Source organism: Saccopteryx leptura, chromosome 13, assembly GCF_036850995.1.
Source record: "Saccopteryx leptura isolate mSacLep1 chromosome 13, mSacLep1_pri_phased_curated, whole genome shotgun sequence".
NCBI classification, from domain to species: domain Eukaryota; kingdom Metazoa; phylum Chordata; class Mammalia; order Chiroptera; family Emballonuridae; genus Saccopteryx; species Saccopteryx leptura.
The window spans coordinates 34,638,384-34,650,695 of record NC_089515.1 but is presented as its reverse complement, the minus strand read 5'-3'; the positions used below and the strand labels follow the sequence as shown (position 1 = coordinate 34,650,695).

Genomic DNA, 12,312 nt, shown 5'->3' with positions numbered 1-12,312 from the left:
GCATTAAAGAAATTAGAGAATGGGTAGAAATAACTTACATTGCTTTAATTGTGAAATTCTATTTATTCACCCTAAGTGACATTTCTGTCAATTTAAAAAATGTTATTTTATCACTTTCATCTAAATTTTCCTCACTGGAGATGCTAACTTAAGGAAAAACTTATGGAAGTTTTAGAAATAGAACATGACTTTAATATACTTTAGGGACATTTAGAATAATGATGTAATGTCATGATTGAAATTAATCAGTCCTCAAGAATTTAGGACCTTCTAATGATGGAAGATGTTGAAAGTATTTACTTTTTTATTAGGAATACTTTTGAGGAAATAGGAACATAATAGAAAGAAAAACTTGTGGAGAATAATTACTATTTGACAAAATCAAATTTCCTTGCCAATATGACTAGGGAGGGGGAATAAACATTACTAGATAAATTAACATGAGTTTATAAATTTCTTCTGATACAATATATAAAACGTGCAAGTTCTCATTAGGAGAAATCCTTATGTAGCACAGATATTTTCATAGATGGCTTTTGTTATATCCATCTTATCAACATTTAATTTTTAAATCATACATAGTTGCTTAACACAGTTGAAGAAGCTACACAAGATGTGTCTGGTCTCCATACCAAACTGGATCGTAAGAAGGCAATTGATCAGCACAATGCAGAAGCTCAGGATATTTTTGGCAAAAATCTGAATAGTCTGTTTGACAGTATGAAAGAATTAATAGAGGATGGCAGCTTAAAACAAAAGGCCATGCTGGATGTTCACAAGACCTTGTTTGGTAAGTTCAAGCATTTCTAATTATTCTAGTCCATATGTGTTTAGTGTGAGACTGATTTCAAAACTGATGGTTTAATATCATAAAAAATTCAGGTGACAGTGTCACTAGTCCCTCCAATGCAAACTAGGGATTAATGCTTCCACCACCTTTGGATTAAAGCAAATGTTGGTTTTGGGTTTTTTCCCCTGTTTTCTATAAAACAACAGGTTTATTAAACAGTAACTAAGTGTATAAACTTTAGAAGTGAAAGTCCCTTTAACCTTGATTTTGTCTCATTCTCCATAGATTAAATTTCTTGAGTTTCCTTTTAGAAATTTCTTATACATAAACATTTTGCATAATTTTTTTTGAGAATGTATATCTTGATGACTGTTTGTTGTATTGTCATTTTTAACCAAACCATTGTTGTTACCTTATTTAGAAAAAACAACCTCTTAGTATTCATTTAGTAATTATGAAAATATTATCTTCATTATAGAAAATTTGGGAGATGCAGAAATATAAAAACTATTTTAAATCATCTGGAGTCTATTAATGCCAAACCAGCCTCTATAAATTTTGTTTATTGATTTCTTGTTTTTCTTTTCTTCTATAACCTGTTTTACTATACTATTTATAGAGATTAATTTTAGAATATTCTAATTTTTGGTTTACTGTGAGTTATAGTTATGGGTCTGATATACCTACAGATATGTCAAGTGCTTACAGAATACTATAAAACAGCATATTTAAGATTTATATTTAAAATATGTTCTTGCTTATGTAGTGAGACAGTTATGTTAAGCTTATTTGTTATAACAAATTTCCACAACAGAGATATGATTTTTGTCAGCTTCTTTGAGGTGGTTCTAACTGTGTTAAGTTTACATCAATTTAATTTTATTTGTTATTTTGTATAGGTAACCTGCTGTCTTCCAGTGTTTCTGCATTAGACACCATTACTACGACAGCACTTGGATCTCTCAAATCTATTCCAGAAAATGTGTCGACACATGTTTCTCAGATTTCTAATATGCTATTAAAAGAACAGTCATTAGCAGAAGAAAGTAAAACTATGCTTCAGACGATGATGGTTAGTAAATATTTTAAAGTTTGTTTTTTGTTTTGTTTTGTTTTTTTAACAGAGACAGAGAGAGTCAGAGAGAGGGATAGATAGGAACAGACAGACAGGAACGGAGAGAGATGAGAAGCATCAATCATCAGTTTTTCGTTGTGGCATTTTAGTTTTTCATTGATTGCTTTCTCATATGCCTTGACCATGGGGCTACAGCAGACTGAGTAACCCCTTGTTCAAGCCAGTGACCTTGGTTCCAGGCTGGTGAGCCTTGCTCAAACCAGATGAGCCCGCGCTCAAGCTGGCGACCTCAGGGTCTCGAACCTGGATCCTCCACATCCCAGTTCAACGCTCTATCCACTGCACCCCACTGCCTGTTCAGGCTAAAGTATTTTTGAAAGGTAACATTTGCTAAGTCTTCAAAAACGATGTTAACTATTTTTTCATCTTAGCTTTACTAGACACAGTGATAAACCTATCATTTTCAGAGAGTAAATTTATATTGTAAAGACAAATCTTCACTGTTTTTCTTTCCTAGAAAGATTAATTTCCAAATGCATGTAACTAACCTTTGAAACATTTTTGCACCTATATTTTATCACATTAGAAGTAGGAGTTATAAGCCTTCTAATAACTGAAAAGGGTAGGTTTCATTCCAGATGAATTCATGGGGCTCATGAATTGCCATTTGGCTTAAAAATAGGTAAATTATTCTTTCTGCAGTCATCCTGGAATGGTCCTGCTAATGTTACACTGACTCAACCAGAAGGAGATAAGATGTAGTTAATTTTAAAACTACAGTAAGATAGAGAAACGTGCAAGAAAAAGAACTTAGAGTATAGAATTCTAGAAACCCATGACAATTTGTGAGGTCAGGTCTGTGTGATCAAGCCCTTCTGGATAGAAGTCACTCATCTAATACTTAATTTTATTTCCTCCATACATGATTTGTGTATATTCTTTATTTTGTGGTTGTTTCCAAGTACCGTAGATACTATAAATGTTAACTAACACTCTGCCTAGATTCAGTGCCTGTATGACATTATTTGATAGATTTCTTCAATCATCTAAATTTGACAAAGTTAAAAAATGCTGTCAATACTGAGTTTTTGGAAATTGTTTCATTCACTAAATAGTACCTGTATTTATTGATGTTTTCCCACCAAGTTTTATACCAAATTAGAAGCATTGCTTGAGTGCTTGACCTGTGGTGGCGCCGTGGATAGAGCGTCAATCTAGAAGGCTGAGGTTGACGCTTTGAAACCCTAGGCACGCCCAGTCGAGGCATGTGTGAGAAGCAGCTACTACAAGCTGATGCTTCTCACTTCTTCACCACCCCCATTTCTCTCTCTCTCTAAAAATCAATAAATAAAATCTTTAAAAAAACACAAAACATTGCTTTAGTCAAAGAGATGACCGCTGCTCCTACCGAATAAGTTTAAATTAGAATGCTGGTTCTTTTTACACAGTGAATACCAGTAGTCTTTTCTTTCTCCTTTCCTTTCTCCTTTCCTTTTTCCTTTCCTTTTCTCCTTTCCTCTTCTCCTTTTCTCTTTTCTTTTCTTTTTCCTTCCTTTCCTTTTTTATTTTATTTTATTTTTTTTAGTGAGAGAAAGAGAGAAAGACCAACAGACAGGAAGGGAGAGGGATGAGAAGCATCAACTCATAGTTGTGGCACCTTAGTTGTTTATTGATTGCTTTCTCATATGTGCCTTGACTGGGGGATGGGGAGGAGGGGTGGGCTCCAGCCAAGCTAGTATCCTCTTGCTTAAGGCAGCGACCTTTAGGCTCAAGCCAGAGACCATGGGGTCATGTCTGGGATCCTGTGCTCAAGCTGGCGACCCAGCACTCAAGCTGGTAAGCCTGTGCTCAATACAGTGACCTCAGGGTTTTGAACCTGGGTCCTCTGCATGCCAGGCTGATGCTTTTAAGTATTTACTAATAATTTCTGTTATAGTTTCTCATAAAAGGAGCCTAGGTCAGGATTTTTTCTTCTTTTTTATAAAAATTCTTAATCTACGCCCTGGCCGGTTGTCTCAGTGGTAGAGCGTCGGCCTGGCGTGCAGAAGTCCCGGGTTCGAATCCCGGCCAGGGCACACAGGGGAAGCGCCCATCTGCTTCTCCACCCCTACCCTTCTCCTTTCTCTCTGTCTCTCTCTTCCCCTCCTGCAGCCAAGGCTCCATTGGAGCAAAGATGGCCCGAGCGCTGGGGATGGCTCCTTGGCCTCTGCCCCAGGCGCTAGAGTGGCTCTGGTCGCAACAGAGCGACGCCCTGGAGGGGCAGAGCATCGCCCCCTGGTGGGCAGAGCGTCGCCCCCTGATGGGCGTGCCAGGTGGATCCCGGTCGGGCGCATATGGGAGTCTGTCTGATTGTCTCTCCCCGTTTCCAGCTTCAGAAAAATACCAAAAAAAAAGAAAAAAAAAATCTTAATCTATACTACCTTTTCAAGTTCCCATATGCCTTGACAAGAATAAGAACCTCACAGGTTACTCTTGACATGGTGGCGGTATAAGTCATGTGGTCCTCAAGGCTAAATACCTCTAGCCAAAGTGTACTTTTGAAGGCTTTTTTTATTTCAGTCTTTTTGACTAATAACCTAAACTTATTTGGAATTTATTTTGTTAAAATGTACTTGTAGGGTTTTTTTGTTTGTTTGTTTTTTTACTTGTAGGTTTTTAAAGTTTTCCTCTGTTTGCAATATTGAAATTTTATCAAATAACTATCATTCTCCCCTCTTCTGAATTCTTCTGACTTTAGTTGCATTCAACTGTTAGGAATCTATTCTAACAGTAATTGACCATTTTCTTCATTACTATGGGCAGGATTAAGTGATTTATGCAGTTTATAAACTCTAGTAACAAATAGGCTCTATAATAGAAGATGGATACTTAGAATTTTGATATGCATGTGTTTAAGTTAATGAAGTATTTAAGATATTTAAAAGCCAGTTTTATGGAAGTGAAGATATTATTTTTAAAAACTTTTTGTTTTTGTTTTTAAACCAGAATGTATTTAAGACAGACCTTCTAAATTCTCTGGAAACAATTTTATCCCCAGCTGTACTGGCTATACTGAATATCAATAGTCAACTATTGCCTATTTTCAAGACTTCACTCAGACTGGCTAATAAGGTAACAAATGTTATGTTATCTCAAAACTGAATTGTTGTTTAAGAAAAAATCTATCTGTGGCCACACCTTGGAGATTTGTGTACATCCAAAACCCATGGGTTCTGAGGAATCTGGAGGAGGGAGGAGACTGGATGCTGAATCATAGCTAAGAAAAATGAGAGGGGATGAGGAGTGTTTCCGTTCACAGAGTAACATAACACAGCATGCTATCACATGGTGGGTGAGGAAGATACACGTATCTGTCTACACATGCATGCATGTATACCTAACTCTATATAACATGTCTCTGGAAGTATTTAAAAATGGTAGCAGTCATCTCTCAGGTGGGAGGACCTGGGGAGGATCTGGGGACATCTCTAGGGACTGGAGAGAAAAAGGACTTTGCTCTACAGACTGTTTTCTACCTTTTCTTTTTTTTTTTTTCTGAAGCTGGAAACAGGGAGAGACAGTCAGACAGACTCCCGCATGCGCCCGACGGGGATCCACCCAGCACGCCCACCAGGGGGCGACGCTCTGCCCACCAGGGGGCGACGCTCTGCCCATCCTGGGCGTCGCCATGTTGCGACCAGAGCCACTCTAGCGCCTGAGGCAGAGGCCACAGAGCCATCCCCAGCGCCCGGGCCATCTTTGCTCCAATGGAGCCTTGTCTGTGGGAGGGGAAGAGAGAGACAGAGAGGAAAGCGCGGCGGAGGGGTGGAGAAGCAAATGGGCGCCTCTCCTGTGTGCCCTGTCCGGGAACCGTTTTCTACCTTTTCTATTTTGTATGTTTTCAAAAAAAATTTTTTTAATTAAAAATATTAATTTTTCTTCAAAGATAGAAGATCAGAAAAAGGAAATGGATGGCTTTCTCAGTACACTGTGTGACAATCTTCATGAGCTACAAGAAAATACAATTTCTTCCTTGGCTGAATCAGAGAAGCTATGTGAAAATTTATCTGAAGACCTGAAGACAATAAAGAAAATCCATTCACAGGTGTCTTATTTGGGTGATTTGAGGAGTGTCAAGAGAAAGTTTTATCATCTTTGATAATCCCTGTTACACAATTGGAATGCCATATAACTAATTTAGAAACCTGAAAATACCAAAGCTACTATTAGTTATAACAGAAATGAATGTAAAATAATTGTGAATACTTTTCTTGATCAGTTAATATTTGGGGATCTGCTCCATGTAGAACCCTATGCTAAAGCAAAATAAGGCAAACCCGACAATCCTTTCCTCACATCACAGTGAAAGGTGACACTGGGGAAACACTCCTTAGGGAATACAATTAGAAGAAAAATGGCCTTTGGCCAGGGAGCTGAATTGGTTAGAGCCTTGTCCTAATACACCAAGGTTGCAGGTTTGATCCCTGGTCAGGGCATATGTAAGAATCAACCAATGAGTGCATAAATAAGTAGAACAAATTGATCTCTCTCCACTCCCCCTTTCTTCTTCTCTTTCTAAAATCAATCAGAAAAAAAATTTAAACTGGTTATAGCATTTAAAGGAACATGTATCTACATTGTAACTTGATAAATTTTTCCCCCCTAGAGTAAAATTAATAGCTACTCTCATAAACTGTGCCCTACTTTTTTCTCACTATTTCTGTCTCGTTGATTTTCTCACTATTTCTGTCTCTGACATTTAAATTGTAGTAAATTAATACAGTTCTTAATTTTTACAGGTTAACTATAAATGTAATTCATGACTTAATCGTCCTCTATATAAGCTATTTCTTAGTATATGAGCCAAAACCAAACCTTCAAACCAAGAAAGTAATAATCTCTAAATATCAGACATAGGGAAAACACGTTCTAATATTCTTAAGGTCTTATTAATGAATGTTTTATTTAGTGAAGCTATTACTACATGACAGAATTGTTTGGTCAGTAAAACTATTTCTATAATTTAGTGGATAGTAAAGGATTCTTTTGGTGGTGGTGAGGGAGAAGGAATTCATATCCGTGTCAAAAATAAGAACACATCCAAGAAATGTTATCCTTTTAATATCAACCTCCACTGCTTAACCCCTATGGGAGAGAGGTGGAGTTAAAGATTTCTTATACGCAATTTGTTTTATTTTAACCTATGGGAAAATATTTCACGTTAGTGAAGAAGAAAAGCTCAAGTGTCATAATTTCAAACTCTTCCCTTCCCCACACCTTTCTTACAGGAACTTGACCAGTTAATCAATCTTTGGGAAAAGAGATTCTGTGCTTTGGAGGAAAAGTGTGAAAACATCCAGAAACCACTTAATATTGTCCAAGAAAATACAGAACAGTAAGCTGTTTTAAAGTTCTATTTAGCTTTTCTCTGCATAAAATTATTTCAGAATAAGCTAGCTTCAAATAGTACAAAAACAATCAACCCAATTTCTTCTTTAACATTTTATTGTTTGCTTTATCACTCATGCCTCACTTTCCCCCTCTAATATTACATACATATCTTTTCTGAACTAGCTGAGAATGTTTCCCCTAAAAACTCCAATGTATATTTCCTAAAAACAAGTATACTCTCTTATAATAACCATAGTACAATTGTTTTAGATCAGAAAAATTAATATTGATAACTACTATTACCTAATACAGCTAATTCAAATTTTGTCTATTGTCTTACTAATGTTCTTTTATAGGAAAAGAAAAAGATTTTCCTCCTGGTCCAGGATTTAATCCAGGATTATGCATTGCACATGTCATGTCTCTTTCGTTTCCTTTAATCAGAAGCAGTTTCATTGTTATTGTCTTTTATGACTTTTCTTTTTTCAAGAGTATAGAATATTGATATTCCTCAGTTGGGGTTGGCCTTCATGATTAGTTGTTTCATCAAGAATATAACAAGCCTGACCAGGCGGTTGTGCAGTGGATAGAGTGTCGGACTGGGATGTAGAGGACCCAGGTTCGAGACCCTGAGGTTGCCAGCTTGAGTGGGGGCTCATCTGGTTTGAGCAGGGCTCACCAGCTTGTATTCAAGGTTGCTGGCTCGAGCAAGGGGTCACTTGGTCCACTGTAGCCTCCCGGTCAAGGCACATATGAGAAATCAATCAATGAACAACTAAGGAACCGCAACGAAGAATTGATGTTTCTCATCTCTCTCCCTTTCTATGTGCCTGTCCCTATCTGTCCCTCTCTCTGACTCTCTGTCTCTGCCACAAAAAAAAAAAAAAAAAAAAAAAAAAAAAGAATAGAACAAAAGGGATATGTTCTTACTGTGGCTCCTTAGTTGTTAATTTTTTTTTAATTTTACTTTTTTATTTATTTTTTGACAGAAATGGAGAGGGTCAGAGAGAGGGACACATAGGGACAGACAGACAGGAAGGGAGAGAGATGAGAAGCATCAATCCTTTGTTGTGGCTCCTTAATTGTTCATTGATTGCTTTCTCATATGTGCTTTGACTGGGGGGGGGGCTACAGCAGAGCAAGTGACCCCTTATTCAAGCCAGTGGCCCTGTTCTCAAGCTGTATAAGCTTGCATTCAAGCCGTCAACCTCAGGGTTTCAAACCTGGGTCCTCTGCATCCCATTCCAATGCACTATCCATTGCGCCACTGCCTGGTCAGGCTGATATGTTCTTACTACATCTCAGACATCAAGAGGTGCAAGATACTTGTTTGTCTCATAATTGGTGATAATTTATTTAACTTGGATAACTTGGTTACAGTGTTGACCTCTAGATTTCTCCACTGTAAAGTTACTCTTTTCCTGTGTAATTAATAACTTATGGGGAGATTCTTTGAAACTACAAAAGTATCTTTTTCCTCTTAGCATCTATTGACACATGTGTCTGAAAAAACTATAACACAGTGGTTGTCAAAAGTGTTTTTTTTTTTTTCTTTACAGGGACAGAGAGAGGGATAGATAGGGACAGACAGACAGGAACGGAGAGAGATGAGAAGTATCAATCATCAGTTTTTTGTCGCAATACCTTAGTTGTTCATTGATTGCTTTCTCATATGTGCCTAGACCACGGGCCTTCAGCAGACCGAGTGGCCTCTTGCTTGAGCTAGCGACCTTGGGTCTAAGCTGGTGAGCATTTTTTTTTTTTTCTCAAGCCAAATGAGCCTGCACTCAAGCTGGCGACCTCAGGGTCTCGAACCTGGGTCCTCGGCATCCCAGTCCAACGCTCTATCCACTGCGCCACTGCCTGGTCAGGCTGAAATGTGTTTTTTGTTTGTTTGTTTGTTTTAAGTGAGAAGAGGGGAGTTAGTGAGACGGACTCCCACATGCACCCGGACTGGGACCCACCCAGCAGCTCCGGTCTGGGGCTGATGCTTGGACCAGCCGAGCTATCCTCAGTGCCCAGGGCCAATGCTCGAACCAGTTGAGCGATTGGCTGCGAGACTGGAAGAAAGAGAGAAGGGGGAGCGGAAGGGGAAGAGAAGAAGATGGTTGCTTTTCCTGTGTGCCCTGACTGGGCATTGAACCTTTAACTTCTGCACACTGAGCCTATGCTCTATCCTTTGAGCTAGACTGCCAGGGCCCAAATGATCTTCTTTTTAAATTTCATCATTTCTTTTCCTTTTGTTGGCATTCTGCAGAGACGAAGAGTTTTCCCCTTCCCCTCCCATTTATTCTTATTTATTTATGTCAGCATATACTCACAGATTCTTTTGTCCTCTGGGTTACTTATTATAATGCTCAAATTATTCCAGTTTTGACTAGTGAAGGCATCTTCAAGTTGGCTCCTCTGTCCTTCTAATATGCCCTGTCATTTTTTAGCATTTTCATACTTTCTGGTATAGGAAGGTGTTTTAGGCTCATCTAATACTTTCTCAGCCCTAGCTGTGATCTGGGCACTAGGTATACTTATTGCTACTGGGGTGTCATTTCTTCTAGGCCAAATATAGCTGATAGAGAGTGAGTGTGTGTGTGTTGACACATGGATATAGATAGATATTCCATACTTGTGCTTCCTTTCAGACAGTGAGAACTCTGGATCTCATGCACAATATGTTTACTCATATGATCTATCTTACAATATATATTAAGTAATTTCACAATGTCTAACAAATGCCAGTAACAAAATATATACTTAGTAATTAGAGCAGGGTTTAGCTGGTGGGATGGATGCTTGTGATTGTAATTAATTTTATTGGACACAGCTATTTCTGTTTGTTTACATATTGCCTTTCGTTATACTTGGCTGCCTTTTCACTGCAAAAGTACATAAAAGAATATATCCTTAAAGCTTAAAATATTTGTTATCTGGACTTCTAAGAAAAAGTTTACTGATTCCTGCATTAGAGTTTAATGTTACTTTATACAGCCTCCTTGCCTTCCAGTCTCACATACTTATATATTCCAGTCAGGCTTTTTTTTTTTTTTTTGTATTTTTCTGAAGTTGGAAATGGAGGCAGTCAGACAGACTCCCGCATGCGCCCAACCGGGATTCACCCAGCATGCCCACCAGGGGGTGATGCTCTGCCCATCTGGGGCGTTGCTCTGTTGCCAGCATGCCCACCAGGGGGCGATGCTCTGCCCATCCGGGGCGTTGCTCTGTTACAACCAGAGCCATTCTAGCGCCTGAGGCAGAGGCCATGGAGCCATCCTCAGCGCCCAGGCCAACCCTGCTCCAATGGAGCCTTGGCTGCGGGAGGGGAAGAGAGAGACAGAGAGGAAGGAGAGGGGGAGGGGTGGAGAAGCAGATGGGCGCTTCTCCTGTGTGCCCTGGCCAAGAATCAAACCCGGGACTGCTGCACGCCAGGCTGACACTCTACCACTGAGCCAACCGGCCAGGGCTAGTCAGGCTTATTTTTATTTTTATTTTGTTTTATTTTATTTATTTATTTATTTATTTATTTTTACAGGGACACAGAGAGAGTCAGAGAGAGGGATAGACAGGGACAGACAGACAGGAACAGAGAGAGATGAGAAGCATCAATCATCAGTTTTTTGTGTCAAAACCTTAGTTGTTCATTGATTGCTTTCTCATATGTGCCTTGATCATGAGCCTTCAGCAGACCGAGTAACCCCTTGCTCAAGCCAGCGACCTTGGGTCCAAGCTGGTGAGCTTTTGCTCAAACCAGATGAGCCTGCACTCAAGCTGGCGACCTCGGGGTCTCAAACCTGGGTCCTCTGCATCCCAGTTCGACACTTTATCCACTATGCCACCGCCTGATCAGGCTTATTTTTATTTTAGTAGTTTAAAACTTTTATGATTTGTTATTTTTATTTTATATTTAAATTTTTATTTAATTTATTGGGATGACACTGGTTAATAAAATTATATAGGTTTCAAGTGTACCATTCTAAAATTGCAAATGTACAATTCTCTAACACATTATCTGTATACTGTATTGTGTGTTCATCACCCAAAGTCACCATTTATCTCCATGTAACTCTGACCTGGATATTTTTTCTTTTGCTTCTTTTGTGTCAGATCTAAAAATTATTGCCAAGCCTAAATTTGTAAAGATTTACTTTGTATTTTCTTCTAAGAATTTTATAGGTTTAGCTCTCATATTTAAGTTTTTCAGATGAGTTATATTTTGCATTTGGAGTGAAGCAGGGGTCCAACTTCATCTGTTTCCGAGTTATTATCCAGTTGTCCAGCACCATTTGGTGAGAAACTCTTCTAATGGATGAGATAGTCTTGGCACCCTTGTTGAAAATAAATTGGTCAAAGATGTTTTGGTTTATATCTAGATTTCAATTCTGTTCCATTGGTCTTGTTTTCTATCTTTTTGTTAGGAGTTTGTTTTGATTATGGTAGCTTTGTAATAAGTTTTCAGATTGGGAAGCTGAGTCGTTTCCCGGTATTTCTATAAGAATTTAGAGGGTGGACTTTTCCTTTGGAATTTGGATGGGGTTGCGCAGAGACTTTATTTTGCTTCAGGGCATGTTACTACCTTTACCAACAGTTAATCTTCCAATACTTGCATATGGGATGGTGTTTCATGTATTTACTCATTTTGTTGAGCAATGGTTTTAGTTTTCAGTGTATAAGACTCTCTTTACCTCTTCCTACTAATTAAGATTGTGTGCTCACTATCCAAAGTCAAGTCTCCTTCCGTCACCATATATTTGACCCCTTTACCTCTTCAACCTCTCTCTACCCCCTTTTTCTCTGGTAACCACCATACTGTTGTCTGTGAGGTGTTTGTTCATTTGATGCTTTCTAGAAGCTTTCAAATTGCATATGTCATTCACGTATTTCTAGTGAATAGTGCTGCTCTAGAATTCTGGCTATCACCTCTCTTACTACCTAGCTAGCTCCTATCATTTGTTTTTTTCAGTCCTTTTGTTGATACTGTTCATTATATCATGTTCCATTGTGAATTCTTCTTTATAAAATCTGAATCTGGAAAGTGTTTCCCTACTTTGTTTTCCAAGTGTCTAGACTTAAGGATTTCTGACTA

At 38.5% G+C, this 12,312-nt stretch overlaps 1 protein-coding gene across 2 annotated transcripts in view; it reads left to right on the top strand.

Moving 5' to 3' along the window:
* Positions 1-12,312, top strand: part of KIF11 (kinesin family member 11) — a 59,231-nt gene that overhangs the window by 34,515 nt on the left and 12,404 nt on the right. For both annotated transcript variants that reach the window (XM_066355664.1, XM_066355663.1), the window contains exons 13-17: positions 583-790; positions 1,690-1,862; positions 4,851-4,976; positions 5,791-5,949; positions 7,133-7,239. In XM_066355664.1, coding sequence (XP_066211761.1) covers positions 583-790; positions 1,690-1,862; positions 4,851-4,976; positions 5,791-5,949; positions 7,133-7,239 — 773 coding nt within the window. The remainder of the gene's footprint in view (positions 1-582; positions 791-1,689; positions 1,863-4,850; positions 4,977-5,790; positions 5,950-7,132; positions 7,240-12,312) is intronic.